At 42.0% G+C, this 19,569-nt stretch overlaps 1 protein-coding gene across 2 annotated transcripts in view; it reads left to right on the forward strand.

Moving 5' to 3' along the window:
* Window positions 1-19,569, forward strand: part of LOC140742084 (guanine nucleotide-binding protein G(i) subunit alpha-2) — a 338,259-nt gene that overhangs the window by 312,005 nt on the left and 6,685 nt on the right. For both annotated transcript variants that reach the window (XM_073072911.1, XM_073072912.1), the window contains exons 6-8: window positions 3,135-3,264; window positions 5,750-5,903; window positions 19,240-19,445. In XM_073072911.1, the coding sequence (XP_072929012.1) occupies window positions 3,135-3,264; window positions 5,750-5,903; window positions 19,240-19,430 (475 nt within the window). In that variant the 3' untranslated portion in view covers window positions 19,431-19,445. The remainder of the gene's footprint in view (window positions 1-3,134; window positions 3,265-5,749; window positions 5,904-19,239; window positions 19,446-19,569) is intronic.

Here is a 19,569-nt window from a genome sequence, read left to right on the forward strand (position 1 = left end):
CTACATATTGTGTCAAGAAACCTTCCTGAACTCACCTAACAAACTCCACCCCATCTAAACCTCTCACTCTAGGGAGATGCCAATCGATATTTGGGAAATTAAAATCTCCCATCACAACAACCGTGTTATTATTACACCTTTTCAGAATCGTGTCTCCCTATCTGCTCCTTGATATTCCTGTTACTATTGGGTGGTCTATAAAAAACACCCAGTAGAGTTATTGACCCCTTCCTGTTCCTAACTTCCACCCACAAAGACACCGTAGACAATCCCTCCATGACTTCCTCCTTTTCTGCAGCTGTGACATTATCTCTGATCAGCAGTGCCACGTCCCCACCTTTTTTGCCCCCCTTCCTGTCCTTTCTGAAACATCTAAAGCCTGGCACTCGAAGTAACCATTCCTGCCCCTGCACCATCCAAATCTCTGTAATGGCCACAACATCATAGCTCCAAGTGCTGGTCCACGTCCTAAGCTCACCCGCTTTGTTCATGATACTCCTTGCATTAAAATAGACACATCTCAAACCATCGTTCTGAGTGCATCCCTTCTCTATCACTTGCCTATCCTCCCTCTCGCACTGTCTCCAAGCTTTCTCTATTTGTGAGCCAACCGCCTCTTACCTCCGTCTCTTCAGTTTGGTTCCCACCCCCCAACAATCCTAGTTTAAACTCTCCCCAATAGCCTTAGCAAACCTCCCCGCCTGTATATTGGTCTCCCTGGGATTCAGGTGCAGCCTGTCCTTTTTGTACAGGTCTCTCCTGCCCCAGAAGAGGTCGCAATGATCTAGAAATCTGAATCCCTGCCCCCTGCTCCAATCCCTCAGCCATGCATTTATCCTCCACCTCACTCTATTCCTATACTCACTGTCACGTGGCACAGGCAGTAATCCCGAGATTACTACCTTTGTGGTCCTGCTTCCTTCCTAACTCCCTGTAGTCTGCTTTCATGACCTCCTCCCTTTTCCTGCCTATGTCATTGGTACCAATGTGTACCACGACCTCTGGCTGTTCTCCTTCCCACTTCAGGATATCGTGGACGCCATCAGAAATATTCCGGACCCTGGCACCTGGGAGGCAAACTACCATCTGTGCTTCTTTCCTGCGTCCACAGAATTGCCTGTCTGACCTCCTAACTATAGAGTCCCCTATCACTGCTGCCTTCTTCCCTTTCCCTACCCTTCTGAGCTACAGGGCCGGACTCTGTGCCGGAGTCACGGCCACTGTTGTTTCCCCCAGGTAGACTGTCCCCCCCCCCAACAGTACTCAAGCAGGAGTACTTATTGTTATGGGGAACAGTCACGGAGTGCTCTCAAATCTCTGACGCCTGCCCCTCCCTTTCCTGACTGTTACCCACTTATCTGTCCCCCCAGGCCCCAGTGTGACTACCTGCCTATAGCTCCTCTCCATCACCTCCTCGCTCTCCCTGACCAGACGAAGGTCATCGAGCTGCATCTCCGGTTCCCTAACCCGGTCCCTCAGGAGCTGCAGCTCGGCGCACCTGGCACAGATGTGGCAATGCTTCTCTCGGCAAGTCCAGCCTTAATTTACTCAAGTACAAGTTTATTGTCGTTCAACCGTGCATGTATAGTGCCAAACGAAACAACACTCCAAATAACTCGCACACATAAAATAATATTACCACAAGTAAATTAAATAATAAGGTGAGTTTGCGACACAAGTTTAAAAAGTAAACTGTATTTCAGTACTGGTGCTTCATGTGTGATAAGACCTGGGTGGCAGCAGGGAGTTCAATAGTCCTATGGCCTGGGGAAAAAAGCTGTTTCCCATCATAACAGTTCTTGGCATAAAGCTACTGTATCTGCTGCCTGATAGTAAGGGATGAACGAGATTGTTGGATGGATGGAAGGTATCATTGACAATGCTAAGGGTCCTGCAGCTGATAAATACCTCTGGATGGAAGAGAGACCCAGATTATCCAGTCAGTAGTCCTTGCAGTTCTTTGGAGGGACTGTGGTCATTTGCTTTACAGTTCCCTACCCAACAATGATGCAGCTGGTCAGGATACTCTTGATGGTTCTCCTGTAGAAATTGGTTTGAATGTAGAATGGGGAAAGGGGGTCACCTCACTTGGCTCAATATCCTCAGGAAATGGAGAAGCTGCTATGTTTTCTTGACCAAAATGGTGATGTTGAGGGACTAGGTAAGGATTGCCCGTATGTGCATGCCCAGAAACTCATGACTTAATGGTTCAGGTTTTACAGTTACCCTTGTTTTTAGAGCTATTGTGTATTAATTGTATCCGTGCTCACACAGTAAGGTAAAATTCATAGAAAGACCTACATGTTTTTTAAGCAAATACATCAAGTGTGTGTATTACCATATCGTCATTACCCAGAGTTACTAGAAAGATAAATGGAATACTTTCTGTATACTTTTCATTGAGTTGACAGATAGAAAACCATGCCAGCAGTATATAATTTGGGCTAAATCCACAACATAGACTAAGTCTCACGCAAATGAGCTTGAAATGCAAATGCAGTATATTACTCAACTCTGTCTAAGCTGACAGCCTCAGTCATTTTCAGTGTTTTTTTTACAGTTGTAGGGTTGTTAAGTATGCCATATAAATGCATATTGTTGTTTAACAAATATAATCAGGGAGCTTCTGCTCCATGGGATTCTGGCTTGCTGCTATGTCGCAAAACTAAATTGAGGCAAATGAACTGATGCTGAGTTGAAAGACTGAAGTATTTATCCCAGCTTGACTGGCCCTTGTGGTGTAAAACAAGCTTGATTAAAGATTATGAAACTTGATGCTTGTATTGCTTGCAATTTGAGCATTGATGCTTAACAAGAGCATTAAGTAGGAATTGCCATCGTTGACCTGGAGTGTCCACTGGCCTTTTTATTAGACTAAGAAAAATTGTTTTGGATGGCAAAGGAAATGGAGGTGATTGCTTTCTATGTTCAGGTTTTGATGACTGTATGACCAGAACCTGGAAGTAAATTGTGTGAGAGTTTCAAATTTGTATAGTGCATGTCTTGATGGATGTCTAAAGTTCTGGTCAAGAGTTGCTTTTGCATTTTACTTTTGTTGATTCAGATCTAATACTTTTCTCAGACGTAAAGCAAATTGAACAGAAACATTTCATTTTTTAAACTTTGTTTTTCAGGATGTTTGATGTTGGAGGACAAAGATCTGAGAGAAAGAAGTGGATCCATTGCTTTGAAGGTGTCACTGCTATCATTTTCTGTGTCGCTCTTAGTGCGTATGACTTGGTTCTCGCTGAGGATGAGGAGATGGTAAGTAATATGCATGTGCAGTTTTCAAATTCATTCTCTTTGCAATATATAAAATTAGTATTGATAACTTCAGAAGACTGTCCAGTTGCTAAGAGTTAATTGCATGGTACAGACTGATCTCCATTAATTGTGATCTTTTCCATGACCTGATTTCAATCCAATGTACATAGAATGGTGGAGCACAGTACTGGCTCTTTGAGTCACAATGTTGTGCTGACTTTTTAACCTATTCTAGGACCAATCTAAACCCTCCCTCCTGCCCCCCACCCCCACATTGACATCCATTTTTCTTTATGTGCCTATCTATGAGTTTCTTAAATGCCCCTAACGCATCCGTGTCATCCACCACCTGCGGCAGGGTGTTCCACGCACCCACCACTTATTGTGTGTTTGAAAACAAACTATCCTCCAATACCTTAAAACTATGCCCCTTTGTATTAGTAAATTTCCACCCTGTGTAGAAGTCTAGGGGTACCACTTAATCTATGCATCTTCTCGTCTTGTACACCTCTGTCAAGTTGTGTCTCATTCTTCTTGGCTCCAAAGTGAAAACTGCTAGGTCTCTCAACATATCTTCATAAGACATGCTCACTAATCCATGAAACATCCTGGTAAATATCCTTTCCACCATCTCTTAAAAACTTCCACACCCCTCCTATAATAAGGCGACCAGAACTGAACACGATGCTCTAAATGTGGTCTAACCAGAGTTTTCTAGAGGTACAATGTTACCTCATGGCTCTTGAACAATTACCCAACTAATGAAAGCCAGCATTCCATGTTCCTTTCATAACCATCTTACTGACCTGTTGAATGTTGTTCATGTAGAACTAGCCTTCGTAGATAACTAGCCTTGTGAGCAGAAGAGGGATAAACCAGGGTGGTGCTATGATCTTAATGGAAGTAACATCAAAATTTGTATTCATCGTGGCCAATGAATTTTGGAAATTTGCCCAAATCCACTAGGTGCAGGTTCAATGCCAAACCCAAGCACCAGCCTGGAAGGGGTTGTTCTTGAGCCTTGCATTCAATTCTCTTTAAAAATTGGAACTTGGGGTCTTGCAAATCTGAGTTGGTAAACCACAGGATTAGAGTAGAGTGAGAGTGTAAGTGTTCAAGGTCAAGTTTATTGTCATATTGCCAAACAGGCCGATGTTCGTTTGGACCAACGTGCTCAACACAGTACATATAACTCTCACAAAGCTGAAAAATAAGAGCATGCACATATGACACAAGTTAAAAGGTAAACAGTATAATGCTACTGGTGCTTCATATGTAGTCAGACCTGGGTGGAGACGGGGTTCAGTGGTCTTGCAGTTTTGGGCAAAAAGCTGTTTCCCATCCGAACAGTTTTGTCCCAATGCTACAGTACCACCTCCCTGATGATGGGGGCATGTGGTCAGAGAGATTGTTGGATGGATTACCCTCCATGCGCAGCACTCCTGATAAATGTCTCCAAGAAAGAATCCTCTCAACAGTCCTTGCAATCCTTTGTAGAGACAAGTGTTTACAAGGATTTACAACTTTGATTTTATTAAATGGCAGAGAAGATTTCAGTGACCAAATACTCCCCTCCTATTCCAGTTCTGTAAGCTCTCTCTCTCATTCCCACTCCACCTCCATATACGGCCATATCAAATATATTGCAAAAAGTAGATTCAATTTATTGCACAAAAAAATGGTTTTGTATCTTGAGTGCCTTGGAGGGTATATTTTGTATTTGATAGGATCCAAGTATTCTCTGGAAGGTTGACAATTGCAGTAAATTTGAGAAGTTTCGGTATATTTTCTAGCCTATCTAAACCTACGGCACTTTGCCGCTCAAGTAAGTGTTGTGGCACGTGAAAACTGGAATTGGGAGAGAGTTGGTGGCTTGGGCATTCAAGATTCAGTAGTTTAGTTTATTTATCACAAGCTACAACAAGTGTATGGGACATTGGAAAAAAGTTGAATTTCCCCATGGGGATGAATAAAGTATCTATCTATCTATCTACCTCAAAGTATACAGTGAAATGCAACATTTGTGTTAACAACCAGCACATCTGAGAGTGCTGGTTGGAGCCCCAAGTATTGTCACACATTCTGATGCCAACAGAGCATGGCCACAATGCTCAGCAGAACAACACAGAACACAACAAGCAACAAAACAACAGCAAAACAAGCCCCTCTCCTCCCTCCCTCCCCCAGCATGTGCATTCCTCTGACCCCAGGACATGCCGCCGCCTTTAGCATATTGAGTGGAGTACAGGTAACTTTGTCCGAGACCCTCAAGGAACAGAGATAGAAAGTGCTCTGTTTTGTGGCCTTAACTATCTTAAGTACTGGATCTGCAATTACCTCAAGGAGTCACAGATGCAAACATCAATATGCATAATGTGATGCTTAAACTATGCGGTTGTATTCTGAGCTTGTCACTGCTCATTGGGTGTCATATGCTGTGTGACAATGGTTGTCAGAACAAAACAGTACCCATTTCCTCTTCCAGAACCGCATGCATGAGAGCATGAAACTGTTCGACAGTATTTGCAACAACAAGTGGTTCACCGAAACTTCAATTATTCTCTTCCTCAACAAGAAGGATCTCTTTGAAGAGAAGATCACCAAGAGTCCTTTGACTATCTGTTTCCCTGAATATACAGGTAGGTATATAATGTGTGCATTTAGTGACAGAGAATAATGGGCTCTGTAATGCATTACAAGTAATAGTCACATGTTGCTGTCATCAAATTAATCATCTGTCAGGCTGCAGGCATAAATTTTTACTCTGGCTTTATTTCAGAGTTGCTTACTGACTGATTGATACAGCATGGAATAGGCCCTTTGAGTTGTATCGCCTGCCAACCCCCGATTTAACATTAACCTAACGATGGGTCAATTTGCAGTGACCGGTTAACCTACCCGGTTTGTCTTTGGACTGTGGGAGGAAGATGGACATCTGACTTCTTTCAGAGGATGCCAGGGTTGAACTCTGAACTCCAATGCCACAAGCTGTGATAGCATCGCACTAACTGCTACACTACCATAGCACCTCATCTTCCTTTTGATATTGGGCTTAATTTTAAATGTTAAGATCATTCTTCACACATAGAGAATTTTGTCTTTGCAATTCTGGAATACTATATTCTGCTTGGCACACTGTACCTCCAAAGAGGTCTACAGGCCTCAAAACAACTGTTGCACAAGTTCCCCCAGAAGGCTGTAAGAGAAATTTGCAAATGCTGGAAATCTGAAGCAAAAAACAAGAACGTTAGAAGCATTCAGCAGGTTTTGAAAAGTTGCTGGGCAAAGCTATGCAATGAGGTTAAGCTTGCCTTCACTTGAATATAATTAAATTGTGATCTCATTGAAGTGTACAAGTACATAAGGGTTTGAACAGTTAGAGTTACTACGCTTGGTGAAGTAGTTCAAATGGAGCAAAACGACACATTTTCAAAATGCTCAGTGGCTCAGGCAGCATCTATGGAGAGAAATAACCAATGAAATGTTTCAGCGCGAAACCCTTCATCAGTACTCAAGTCCGAATGAAGAGTCTCAGACCGAAACTATAATCTTTTATTCCTCTCTATAGATGCTGCCTGATCTGCTGAGTTACTCCAGCATCTTGTGTGTGTGTTGCATTGGCTAAATCTCTTCTGTTTTAAGATATTACATTTACAGGTCAATAGTTCGTGGATGATGTCAGCAGAAACCTTGGAGATTGAGGAAATGTGGTTTATTCTATTATCTGAAAATTCAGAACTGAATTTGATGATATCTTTGTTTTCTTCAAAGGTAATGAATGAAGGGGATAGATGAATTTAACGAACAGTGTTAATCAGCTCCTATGCCTACTTTCTTTTGCCCCCTTTCCCCATTGTAATTGTTGATTGAGGTTGCAGTATAAAATGGCTCAGTGTATTACTTTGGTTCTGGAGTTCAGGCAGATGGGGCTCCTGAGTTCATCTAAGAGAAGGAAATCTCTGACTGCAAACCTTTGCTTTCTTGCGGCTATAGCTGCACATGGGGAAGGCTTCGGGAGTAAAACCTGAGGCAAAATCCAGAGCTGGAGTCCCTAAGGCAGTCCTGTGTTGAGTTCAACACTGCCTGGCAACTCCTGCGATGACACTAGTGCCGAACTGTATTGATTTCTGCTATTCTTCTGAATTCATCAGCAGCTTGGGCAACAGCTCACTCCCTGGCCTGCTTATCAGTTGATGGCACTGCACCAACAACATAGACAGTTAGGACAGAACACCCAAGGTTGATCCTGACCAATGGAATGCCTCTTATCGAGTATAATGGCCCTGTGGTTGTTTTATTGGCCTAATAATGCTGAGGTTAGTTCAGTGTCGTGATGAGTTCAGATCTTACAGTGGCAGTAAGGGGTTTTAAATTTGCTGAATTGAAAGCTAATATAAGTCAAAGATCAAAGTGAATTTATTATTGAAGTATATATACATCACTATATACTACCCTGAGATTCATATTCTTTTTGACATTTACAGAAAAATAAACTACCAAAGAATTTATGAAAGAACAATAAATAACAAAGACTGACAAACAACCAATGTACAAATGCTGCAAGTAATACTAAAATAAAAATCTAAATCCTTGAAAGTGATTACAGGCTTTGGCATGAGTTCAGTATTGAGGTGAGGGAAGCTATCCACTCTGGTTCAGTAGCCTGATAGTTGTAGGCAGTAACTGTTCCTAAGCTTGGTGGTAGTGAGAAGAGGAGGTCCTTGATGATGGATGCTGCTTTCTAGTAGTCGAGCTGCTTGTAAATGTGCTCAGTGGTGGTAAGGACTTCGCCTGTAATGGACTGTGCTATATCCACCACTTTTTCTAGACTTTCTCATTGGAACCAGGTCATATGGTGACAATGAAACCGCCCAGTTTGTCATAAAATCCATTTCTGACAGAAGTCCTACGAGGAACTCTGGTCCCCTTGTTTTCTCTGTTCGTGTGTAAGTACAGATTTACTCAATGTGTTAATTGTCCTGATAAGAATGGATTTGACTTGCAGTGCTAGTAGAGTAAGGATGAGTTAGGAACAAATAATGAAATCTGACCTTGCCAGCATCATACTTTTACAAATTACAGAAACAAATGAACCATTTAATTAGCTTTGCATGTGGTAACATTCCTAGATACATCTGCTCTATCTGAAACATACATTGTAAAATTAGTCATCCACATTGGTTTCTACTTGGTGGCTTTGTTTCAAGTATGCAAATCCCTTGTACTGGAAGGCTGATGCCCTTAACTTTGGTTTCATGTGGGTCTTGGGTTAAACCTGCTGCAGAAGTTGAGTTTTTGCACGTGGAGAGGATGTTTCCTATCGTGGACTGGACGACACAGCCTCAGTATAGAAGGATATCCTTTTAGAAGAAATACGAAGGAATTTCTTTAACCAAAGGATCGTGAATCTGTGGAATTTATTACCACAGTCGGTTGTGGAGGTCAAGCCATTGGGTATATTTAAAGCAGAGGTTGATAAGTTCTCAATTAGTTGGGGCATTAAAAATGATGGGGAGAGAGGGCAGGAGAATGGAGTTGAGAGGGATGATAGCTCAGCCACGATGGAATGCCGGAGCAGACTCAGTGGGCAAAATGGTCTAGTTCTGCTCTTATGTTTTATGGTAAAAGGGAGAATTAGCCAAACTGCTGTTCCCGTCGGTATTGAGATTGTCAGCAGCACTGCTCGTGGTGTGTGTGGAATAAATCAGTGAAGGTCACTACGACTGGGATGCGGGCAGTGATTGATGTGAGGTCAGACTTTGTTGGAGCAGAGTATGTCACTCAGTTGTCCCAGGATGTGGTGAATACACTGCTGCTTAATCCAGGCCTAACAAATGCTTCAGAATCCTAGCCTGAAATTCCGGAAGACGAGTAGTTATTAGTTTGTTCAGTCTGTTGCACCATTTAGTTTGGTCTTGGCTGAACTGCTTTATAACTTGGTTTAATAATCTTTAATATCCTTGCCTCACCCCAGTGAGTTCGGGACATGCCTATCGTAACAAGCATAGTCAGCTCTGGTGGACTGGGCAGGTTAGACCTTGTGGTGGTTCTGCAGTGCTCCATGAAGTGAGAAGAGCATGGTGAGGCGCAGAATAACTCATGGTGGCCCACTGGGAAGACCCCGGTTTTGATGGGTACTCATATCATTGGACCTGGACTTCTGAGGTCGAGAGAGTGAAAGTGCCCCAGTGTAATGGCTTTTCCAATTTAAAAACTCTCCCACACAGATTTTCTTGTCATTGTTGGAGAGGACAGGCTACCACCAGCACCACTACCCTTGCTTAACAAAAACATTGAGTTTTCCTGGGGGCAGAAGAATCGATGTTTCTGATTGCTTTGATTCTGGGTATACTGTTGAAACTGGTTAAAGAAATGTGCATAAATAGTCTGATGTGTTCAGTCATCCGTGCTCCTCCATACAGCAGCCGTCATAATAAATGTCCTTCAAACAGCTAACACAGCACATTGATATTCACCTTGTCTGTGCCGCTTTCCCACAGATCCTTGACTATACTTTTATTCTGGATGGCTTAATGTTGCAATCAACACCACTTTTAACTTGAGATTTTTTCAGTGCCTGCAATTTAATTAAATTCATAGTGTGCAGTTTCTGATTTCAGAATTTGTACAGAGTTGGTTGAATTGCAGGGAGCTGTTTTATTACTCAGATGATGCTTCTGATGCCAAGAACTTTTGAAAATAATCTTCTGTTGAAGCGAGTCTCTTACCTGACTTACTCAACCTTACAATTCCAGCAGTTAATAGGTCTTTTATTGAATTTTCAATAAACAGGAGCTTCTTTGTAGGTAAATGTGGCCCTAGTGTGGATTGGAGGCACCCTATTGTTGGTCTGTAACATCTAATTTGTATTTGGTGTGGGTATTCTTCTAACTTTTAGGAATAGAAACTATTATCACAATATAAATTCCAAGTCTTCTAACCATACCATTGATGTGTAGAAAAGCAAATGGGAGTCTATCATGCCCTGAAACCATGTGCCCCATGTTATGCTCAGAGTTCCCACAGTCTCAACGGTGCAAATTTTAAGGCGTCAGCAGTTCGGGAATTGTGAATGGCATCATCTAAATGCAAGTATGCGTTCCTGCTTTCCAGTGTGTGTTCACTCAGTAGTGTTCCTAGCAAAGACTAAACAAGACATCCTGCAGATGCTTGAAACCAAGGAGGAACTCATCAGGTTAAGCAGCATCTATGGAAATAAACAGTTGACCTTTCAGCCTGAGACCCTTCAACAAGATTAGAAAGGAAAGGAGAAGAAACCAGAATGAAAAGGTTGGGGGGGGGGGGAGAGTGAGGTGATAGATGAAGTCAGGTGGGTGGGGGGTAGAGAAGTTGAAGTAAGAAGCTGGGAGGTAATAAGTGAAAAAGGCCAAGGGCTGGAGAAAGAATCTGTGAGGAGAGTGAATCATGGGAAAAAGGGAAGGAGGAGGGGTGGTGATAGGCAGGTGAGAAGAACAGGTAAGAGGCCAGAGTGGGGAATAGATGAAGAGAAGGGGGGAGGGGGGGGGGGAATTACCTGCAGTTGGAGAAACCAATGTTGAAACTATCAGGTTGTAGGCTAACAAAGACTGACCATTTCCCCCCTCATATTTGCAATGTATGCTCATTTATAATTTATTTTAAATGCATTATATTTATAAACCACTTTTGTCTCATGGCACCTCAAGCGTCTTAGAAACAGTGAAGTACTTGTTACGTATGTGAAGAGGAAGAACGACATCAGAGTGGTATGATTAAACATTTTTGCTGAGTCATGACTCGCACGGGGCAGCGAACCGAGCCCACCAAGGTGAAAACATCCGCATCAAAGTCTGCACGAAAAGAGAGCCCTCCAGGCTTAGGAGGCCCGAACAGTTCACCGCGGGATCGATCAGCAACAGGGACATGGCCATGTTCTTGGAATTGATCCGATACAGTTCAGAGCTTATTGTAGGAAATGCAGAAAGTTCTGAAATACTGAAGTCTGATAATGACAAGTATAATTTGTGAGTTGCGGTCAGTATTGTTCAAACCTTAGAGGCCAATTTTAAGTCACAAAGTGACTTCTTTCTCAGACAGATGCCCTAAATTTGTTCAGTATGCAATCAGCATTTGAGGTTGATCTCATCCAACTTTCAACCCTTGATATTCCTTTACACTCTTCTTCCTGGTCTCCATAGATTTAATTAGAGTTCCGTGGCACACAAGCTATTCAGAGGATGGGGTGCACGCAGGAGTGGAGGGTGGGGGTTGGAATCACAAGGCTCACTTTATCTCCCAAAGTGACATCAGAATTTCTCTGTGATCAGCGATTGAATTCAAGTCTTTATTTGAAACCATTGTTTCTCCTGGTCTCCCTGCAGCACACCTCTGGAGTGTATCTCACCTAACAACCCCCCAGAACTTGATCAGAGCTTTACCTCCTACAAACTCTTGCTATCGTACCGAACCTAGTCATCGCAAGGACTTGCTCTGTTGCAATTAAAGGTTGTCACCCTTAATTAAGCATTCACTGTTTCTCGTTCCCCAGATTCTGCCTGGCATGCCAGACATCTGCATCACTTTCCATTATTTCATTATTTATTTGTTTTGATTTCCAAATCTGCAGTCCTCCCTCCAACATCCCACCTTTTTTTGATACTTGGCACCTTCACTAATTTGGATAGAAAAGGTTTATGGGCCAAACACAAGTGAATGGGAGTTAACGGGAAAGATTTCTTGGTCACCGTGCACAGGTTGGACTTGCATTGATGCATAACTATGACTCTAATTTCTCGATCCCCTATGGCAGTCTTGCATTGAGTTCAACGCTGACTGGCATCTTCTGTGATGCCACTGGTGCAAAACTGTATCAGTCCTGCCATTCCTTTTAATTTGCTGCATGGAGAGGGGAGCCTGCTACATGGGCAACAGCTTGTTCTCCATATCGTACTGCCCTGGCTTAGGTATCTAGCCAGTTGGGACACAATATCTATAGTTGATACCACCAACAGATGCTTTATAATCCTTGTATGTCTCGATTTTTCTCTCAGAACATTTTCATGTGTACATTTTTTATATAAAAACTGCTAAATAGATGTGGTTATATTGTATGAATTGTATCATAAATATATTCTTAATCTCAGTGAATTGCATTAGAGACCTTTGTCCCAGCAGCTGCGATTGTCAAATTGTTTCTCTGTATTCATAAATAATGGACAACATTACTCAGCTACTATAAGATGTGCATTATTAAAAATTACCGGGAGATCAAAGGGTGGTTAGTTCACTCTTGCACAATGCAATTGCTATTAGTTAGCTGAGTGTAACATAACCAGTTTGTATTATGAAGAAAGCGGCAAGTTACTAGCAGTATCATTGTCATATGGCATATAACCTCTTTGGAAAGCCTCCAGTATTAATACAATATACAGTGCACTGTTGTAATAATTGCTTAACGTTCACGTTGTTCAGTTGATGTGTATATAGCTGTAAGCTTCTGTGTGGAAATGCACAGTGGATAAAGGTAATACTTTAGCTTTGTCTGTCTCACTTGGATTATGTTACTTGCTGTAATATTTACTACTGTTCAGTGAAAAGGAAATGGTGTTAGTACAGGAGTTAGTCAAACCAGTCCACCATTCAACAAGATTGTGGTGTATCTTTTACCTCAGCACCATTTTCCTGCCCTATCCCAATAGCCCTTTTTTTCCCCTTTATTGAATGGAAAGCTGTTGCTCTCTATTTTAAATGCAATCAATAATTGGGTGTAACGGTAGCGTAGCGGTTAATGCAACGCTATTACAGCTCAGAGTGGCGGAGTTCAACCCCAGCGTCCTCTGAAAGGAGTCTGTACGTTCTCATGGAATGCATGTGTTTTCTCTGCGTTATCCTCCCACAGTCCAAAGACTTGCTGGATAGGTTAATTGGTCATTGTAAAGTGTCCTGTGATAAATTAGGGTTAAAGTGGGGTTGTTGGGGGTCGCTGAGCGTTTCAGCTCAAAGTGTCAGAAGGGCCTATTCAGTGCTGAAGCTCTACATAGAATAAAGACAGCCTCCATCAGCTTAGGCAGAGATTCATTATCCTCTGGAGAAATTTCTCCAAGTGTTCTTCCTAAATGGCTTACTCCTTGTTTTGACCCCAATCTCTAGACTCCTCAGAGGAAACTTTCTTCATCTATCCTGTTGAGCCCACTCAGAATTTATGAATTGTTCAGTGGAGTCACCATACATTTTTCTGAGCTGGAAAGACTGCAGGGCTCACTTCCTCCATCACTCCTTACCTGATAAGCCTGCCGTCTCAGGAGCATGTCTAGTGATTTTTCATTGCACTATCTCAGTAACAAGGGAGTTCTTGGTAGAAAGGACAAATTATTCCTGATATTCCAGAGGTCTCATCTGCTCTTGTACTCCAGTCCTCTTGCAGTTCCTTTCTAATTACCTGCTTTCTTCTATTTGACATTGGCTTGTATTAATTGGTCAGGTTCAGAGATCAATCCTTGCTTAGCAATGTTCATCTGTGGTGTTTCTGCTCACTTAAATACTTCTGAATGAAAACTAACACTGGATAGCACTCTCAAGGCTCCTTTCAAACTAGTGGTTTTGGTATTTTTGTATGCTCAGCCCCTTTGCTGTGGAATTTGTTGTTTGAAAATTTGGCAATAGTCAATTCAAATATAACTTTCAGAAGGAAGTTCAATATGAAATGGGAGCATTAGTAGGTTTAGGAGAGGGTTCATTGTGGGACTCTTTCCGTGAGCCAGTGCAGTCCATATGGGCAAAATGGTTTCTTAGCTCATTTAATGTTATTTGAATCTTTGATATGCAGCGTGGTAGTATACACTAGCTGTAAGACTGGGGAATTCCCATCAGTGTCTGTAAGGTGTTTGTACATTCTCCCCATCACCACCTGGATTTCCTCCAGGTATTCCGGTTTCTTCTGAGATTCCAAAGATGTATGGTTAGAGTTAGTGAGTTGTGGGCATGCTATGTTGGTGCTGGTAGTGGGGCTTCCCAACACAATTAATGTTGATTTGACACCAACTACACATTTCACTGTATGTTTCAATGTACATGTGACAAAGCTAAACTTTAAAAAAGAATAGCAAATACTCAACGTATAAATGGTCACATTTCACCATTTTGGGCAATAGATTGGCTGTAAAATGCTGGCTGAAATGAGAAGAATTGTAGGATTCTGGTGGTGCAGCAGGAGATTATGCAGCTGACCAGGTAAACATAGTCTCCAAGTAGAGCAACACACAAAACACTGGAGGAACTGCAGCATCTATGGACAGTCATTGTTTCTGGTCAAGACCCTTTATTTCCACTGAAGAAAGATAGTGGAGAAAATAAAAAGCCAATATCTAAAAAGGTGGACGGAAAAGCTGACGGATTACTGCAGCAATAGTACCTGTGACTGTTGTTCCAGATTCCAGCATCTGCAGCCTCCTGTGTCCCCACTTGGCTACTCCAATGCAAGGTCTCTTTTAAGTATGTCAGCTTTGAAGATGTTTTCTTCCCCTGACAGCTGTTACTCTAACCCCCCACCCCCCCAACACCTTTTTATGCTGGTCAACTCAGTCCAGGTGAAAATCTTAACTCAAAATGTCTACTGTCCATTTTCCTGTACAGATATTGTCTGCCCTGCTGAGAAATAATATGAGCTTTATTTGAAAGAGTTTGGGTACAGGAGGAGGACATCTGTAATTTTATAGTGGCTTTCTCTGAACCTGAAGAATAGCTGCAGTGGACAGTGAGTTTTTGGTGTTGCTTTAATAAAACTGGCACAGGCTTCAGTGGCCAAAACACGAGATAGCACAATAGCTGTCAGTTGGCAGTTCACTGCATTCGTCTAATGGGAGCAATGGCAGTGTGCTGAGCTGCGGCTCCGTGTTGGCTAATTTACTGCTGCTGCTTCAGCTGCAGATTCTGCTGAGCTGCTACAATATGTTCAGTCTGAAGATTAATGAACCACAGGATAGATAGAGCTAAAGGATGCTATATATCACACATGAAGGACCTTAAATGCTACAGCTGTACAACAAAGATATGGGTCCTTTAACTCAACAGATATTTCAACTCATTCAGAATGCAGCTGCTAGACTTTTAACCAAAATCAGAATGGGGGAACATATCACTCCCATCCTGGCTGTTCTGCATTGGCTTCCTGGGTCTTTTAGAATTGATTTTTAAGTTCTCTTGTTTTTAAAGCTCTCAATGGTCTGGGGAGCATCAGAGTACATCACAGAATTGCTTTCATTTTATAATCCTGCTCCAGCTCTCAGCTCTTTTTCCACTGGTCTTTTAAATTAAAACAATCTCCCCCCAAAAATAATTGGCAGGTCAACTTTTCTAAACTGCACTCCTAAACCGTGGAATTCAATACGTAAAGCTATAATGGATGCAGACTTTGTCCACACTTTTAAATGCCAGCTGAAAACCTTTTTTTTTTAACCTTGTTTTACACTAACTATTGGTCATTTCTTTTCATGTTTGTACTTTTAGCATTTTGAACTCCATCATCTGTATGAAAAATGCTCTATAATTAATACTTACTATAAACATATCCATGCCAACTTTAATGCCTATTTTAATGCCTGTATAAATGTCTCTTAAACGTTATGATCTTATCTGATTCCGCCACATTTTCTGATAGCTTTTTTGGTTTTGATACCCATATAATGGGAAAAAGATTTTGTCTGACCTATTATTCCTGCTATAATTTTATTTACATCAGTTGGGTCAGAAACAGGTTAATCATCAAATATGAAATGTGTTGTTTTGCAGCAGCAGTGCAAATAAATAAAATTACTATAAATCACAAAATCAATAGTGCAAGACGGGAATAATGAGGTAGCGTTTATGCAGTCATGAACTGTTCAGAAATCTGAAGCTGTTCCTGAATTATTGAGGGTGGGACTTCAGCCTCCTCCCAAAAGAAGAGGGCACATCCTGGATGGTGGGGGTGCTTAATGATGAATACTGCCACCTTGAGCATCACCATTTCTTTGACCTACCAAATCGCCTCAAACTCTTCATAACGTTGAAGTGCTCCAGTCAGGATGACATCCTGGTGAAACCTCTCTGCACTCTTCAGCATTGCCACATCCTTCTTACAGTGCAGTAAACAGAAATGAACATTATTCTGAGTGTGGCCTATCTAGAGTTTTGTAAAGTTGGAGCAGAAGATAGCAAGGCTCATATTCTATGCCTCAACCTGAGAAGGCGATCATGCCATTTGCTGCTTTCACCACCCTATGCAACTTTGTTGCCTCATTTGAGGAACTGTGGACTTGAAACCAAACATTCCTAATTGCCCTACCATTTACTGTGTATGTCATGACGGCATGGATAGGGTGTATGCGTTATATCTTCCCCCCCCCCCCCCCCCCAGAGTTGAGTTATCACAAACTAGAGGGCACGGCATAAAGGTGGGAAGGGAAGGATTTAAAAGGAATTTGAGGGGGAACCTAATTTTTACACAAAGCATGGTATCTATGTGAATCAGGCACGTACAGTAACAAATTTTAAGAGAGTGTTGGGCACAACCCATGGATTAGAAGGGTTTACAAGATTATGGGCCAAATGCTGGGAAATGGGACTGGTTTGGATGGAGCATCTTGGTCCGTGTAGACCAGTTGGGTGTAAAGACCTGTTTTCATGCTCTGGTTTGATGTTCTACACCTTATTACTCAAAATCCATCATCTTATATTTGTCAGGATTCTGTCTGTCTTTCCATCTGATCTACATCTTACTGTCGTCTTGGATGACCAACCTCACTATCAACCTTTGAGTCATTAATCATACCTCCTTTGTATCCAAGTCATTGATATCCATCACAAACAACAAAGGTCCCAGCATCAATCCCTACAGTCCATCACTGGTCACAGATTGCAATCAGAACAACATCCTTCCATTATTACTCTTTGCCTCTCTTCACCAAACCAACTTTTGATCCAGTTAGCCAGCTCGCCTTGAATCCCATGTCCTTTCGCCTCTCGACCATCCTACCACGTGGGACCTTGTCAAAAGCCTTACTAAAGTCCATATAGATATTGTCTAATGGCCGGTTGTCTTCATTCTTCATTTATCAAAAATGCAATCAGATCTGTGATGCATGATGTCCCTCAACCATACTGACTGTCCCTGTCCATTCCTGCTCTTCCATTAATCCATTCAAATTAATCCTATCCCATAAGGTTTTGTCCAATAATTTCTGTACCATTGATGTAGCCTGTAGTTATGGCTTGCCCTTTTGTTAACAAAGAAGCAATATTGGCTTTTCCTAATATTTTGACATCTCACATCTGAATGCAAAAGACTTCATTAAGGCCTAGCTATTTCCTCCTGATGGTCTCATAGCTACCTAAGATAGATCTTACTCATAAGACCATAAGATATAGGAGCAAAAGTAGGCCATTTGGCCCATTGAGTCTGCTCTGCAATTCAATCATGGGCTGATCTAATTCTTCCAGTCATCCCCACTCCCCTTGCCTTCTCCCCATACCCTTTGATGCCTTGGCTAAACAAGAACCTATCTATCTCTGCTTTAAATACACCCAATGACTTGGCCTCCACGGCCACTCGTGGCAACAAATTCCACAAATTTACCACCCTCTGACTAAAGTAATTTCTCCACATCTCTGTTCTAAATGGACGTCCTTCAATCCTGAAGTCATGCCCTCTTTTCCTAGACTCCACTACCATGGGAAATAACTTCACCGTATCTAATTTGTTCAGGCCTTTTAACATTTGGAATGTTTCTATGAGACACCCCCCCCCCCCCCCCCATTTTCCTGAACTCCAGGGAATACAGCCCAAGAGCTGCCAAATGTTCCTCATATGGTAACCCTTTCATTCCTGGAATCATTCGCGTGAATCTTCTCTGAACCCTCTCCGAACCCTCTCCAACGTCAGTATATCCTTTCTAAAATAAGGAGCCCAAAACTGCACACAATACTCCAAGTGTGGTCTCACGGGGGCCTCATAGAGCCTCAACATCACATCCCTGCTCTTATATTCTATACCTCGAGAAATGAAAGCCAACATTGCATTTGCCTTCTGCACCACCGACTCAACCTGGAGGTTAACTTTTAGGGTATCCTGCACAGGTCCCTTTGCATCTCTGAATTTTGAATTCTCTCCCCGTCTAAATAATAGTCTGCCCATTTATTTCTTTCACCAAAGTGCATGACCATACACTTTACAACATTGTATTTCATGTGCCACTTCTTTGCCCATTCCCCAAAACTATCTTAGTCTCTCTGCCGGCTCTCTGTTTCCTCAACATTATCTGCTCCTCCACCTATCTTTGTATCATCTGCAAATTTTGCCACAAATCCATTGTAGTCCAAATCATTGACATATATCATAAAAATCAGCAGTTCCAACACCAACTCCTGTGGAACTGCCCTGATAACCGGCAGCCAGCCAGAATAGGATCCCTTTATTTCCACTCTCTGTTTTCTGTTGATCAGCCAATGCTCCTCCCAAGCTACTAACTTCCCTGTAATTCCATGGGCTCTTATCTTGCTAAGCAGCCTCATATGCGGCACCTTGTCAAAGGCCTTCTGAAAATCCAAGTGTACCACGTCTTACAGAACTCAAATCATAGCTTCACTCACATCACTAACCTCGGATTGGAGCAAGAAGACAGAGAATGTTCCTGTGTTCCTCCTGAGGTTCCAGACCATGTGAAAGGCAATACAGAAAGAAATGTAATTTAAAAAAAACAGAAAGATGGAAATATTTTCTTCTTGGGACCAGGTTAGGAGCCATTCCATATCAAAAGCAATTTTATTAATTATTTGCTTTGTTTTGAAAATTTCAGATGCATGTGATCCAGTAGCCGGTAAATCAAGCATTGAATGAAGCATAAGTAATGGTTGTCTGGATTGTGCTTGTGGTACCTAGGGGATTGGAGTAAGCATCTAAGAGTCTGTCTTGACCCTTGCAGGTATGCATGTGACTCTCTAAATTGTTTCCTTTGTTTGCAGGAGCAAATGAGTATGATGCAGCTGCTGGCTACATTCAGACCAAATTTGAAGACCTTAATAAGCGGAAGGACACCAAGGAAATCTACACACACTTCACATGTGCCACCGACACAAAGAACGTGCAGTTTGTATTTGATGCAGTCACTGATGTCATCATCAAGAACAACCTGAAGGATTGTGGCCTCTTCTAAGAAGTGAAGATGAAGGTGAGCATCTTGAGCGTGTCTGCTCTGCTTACTTGTCTTCGCATAAGGTTTCAAAGAAGCAAAAAAGTATATTTATTATTGAAGTATGCATACCATATAAAATCTTGAGATTTGTCTTGCAAGC

This window comes from Hemitrygon akajei, chromosome 19 (genome assembly GCF_048418815.1).
Source record: "Hemitrygon akajei chromosome 19, sHemAka1.3, whole genome shotgun sequence".
NCBI lineage: Eukaryota > Metazoa > Chordata > Chondrichthyes > Myliobatiformes > Dasyatidae > Hemitrygon > Hemitrygon akajei.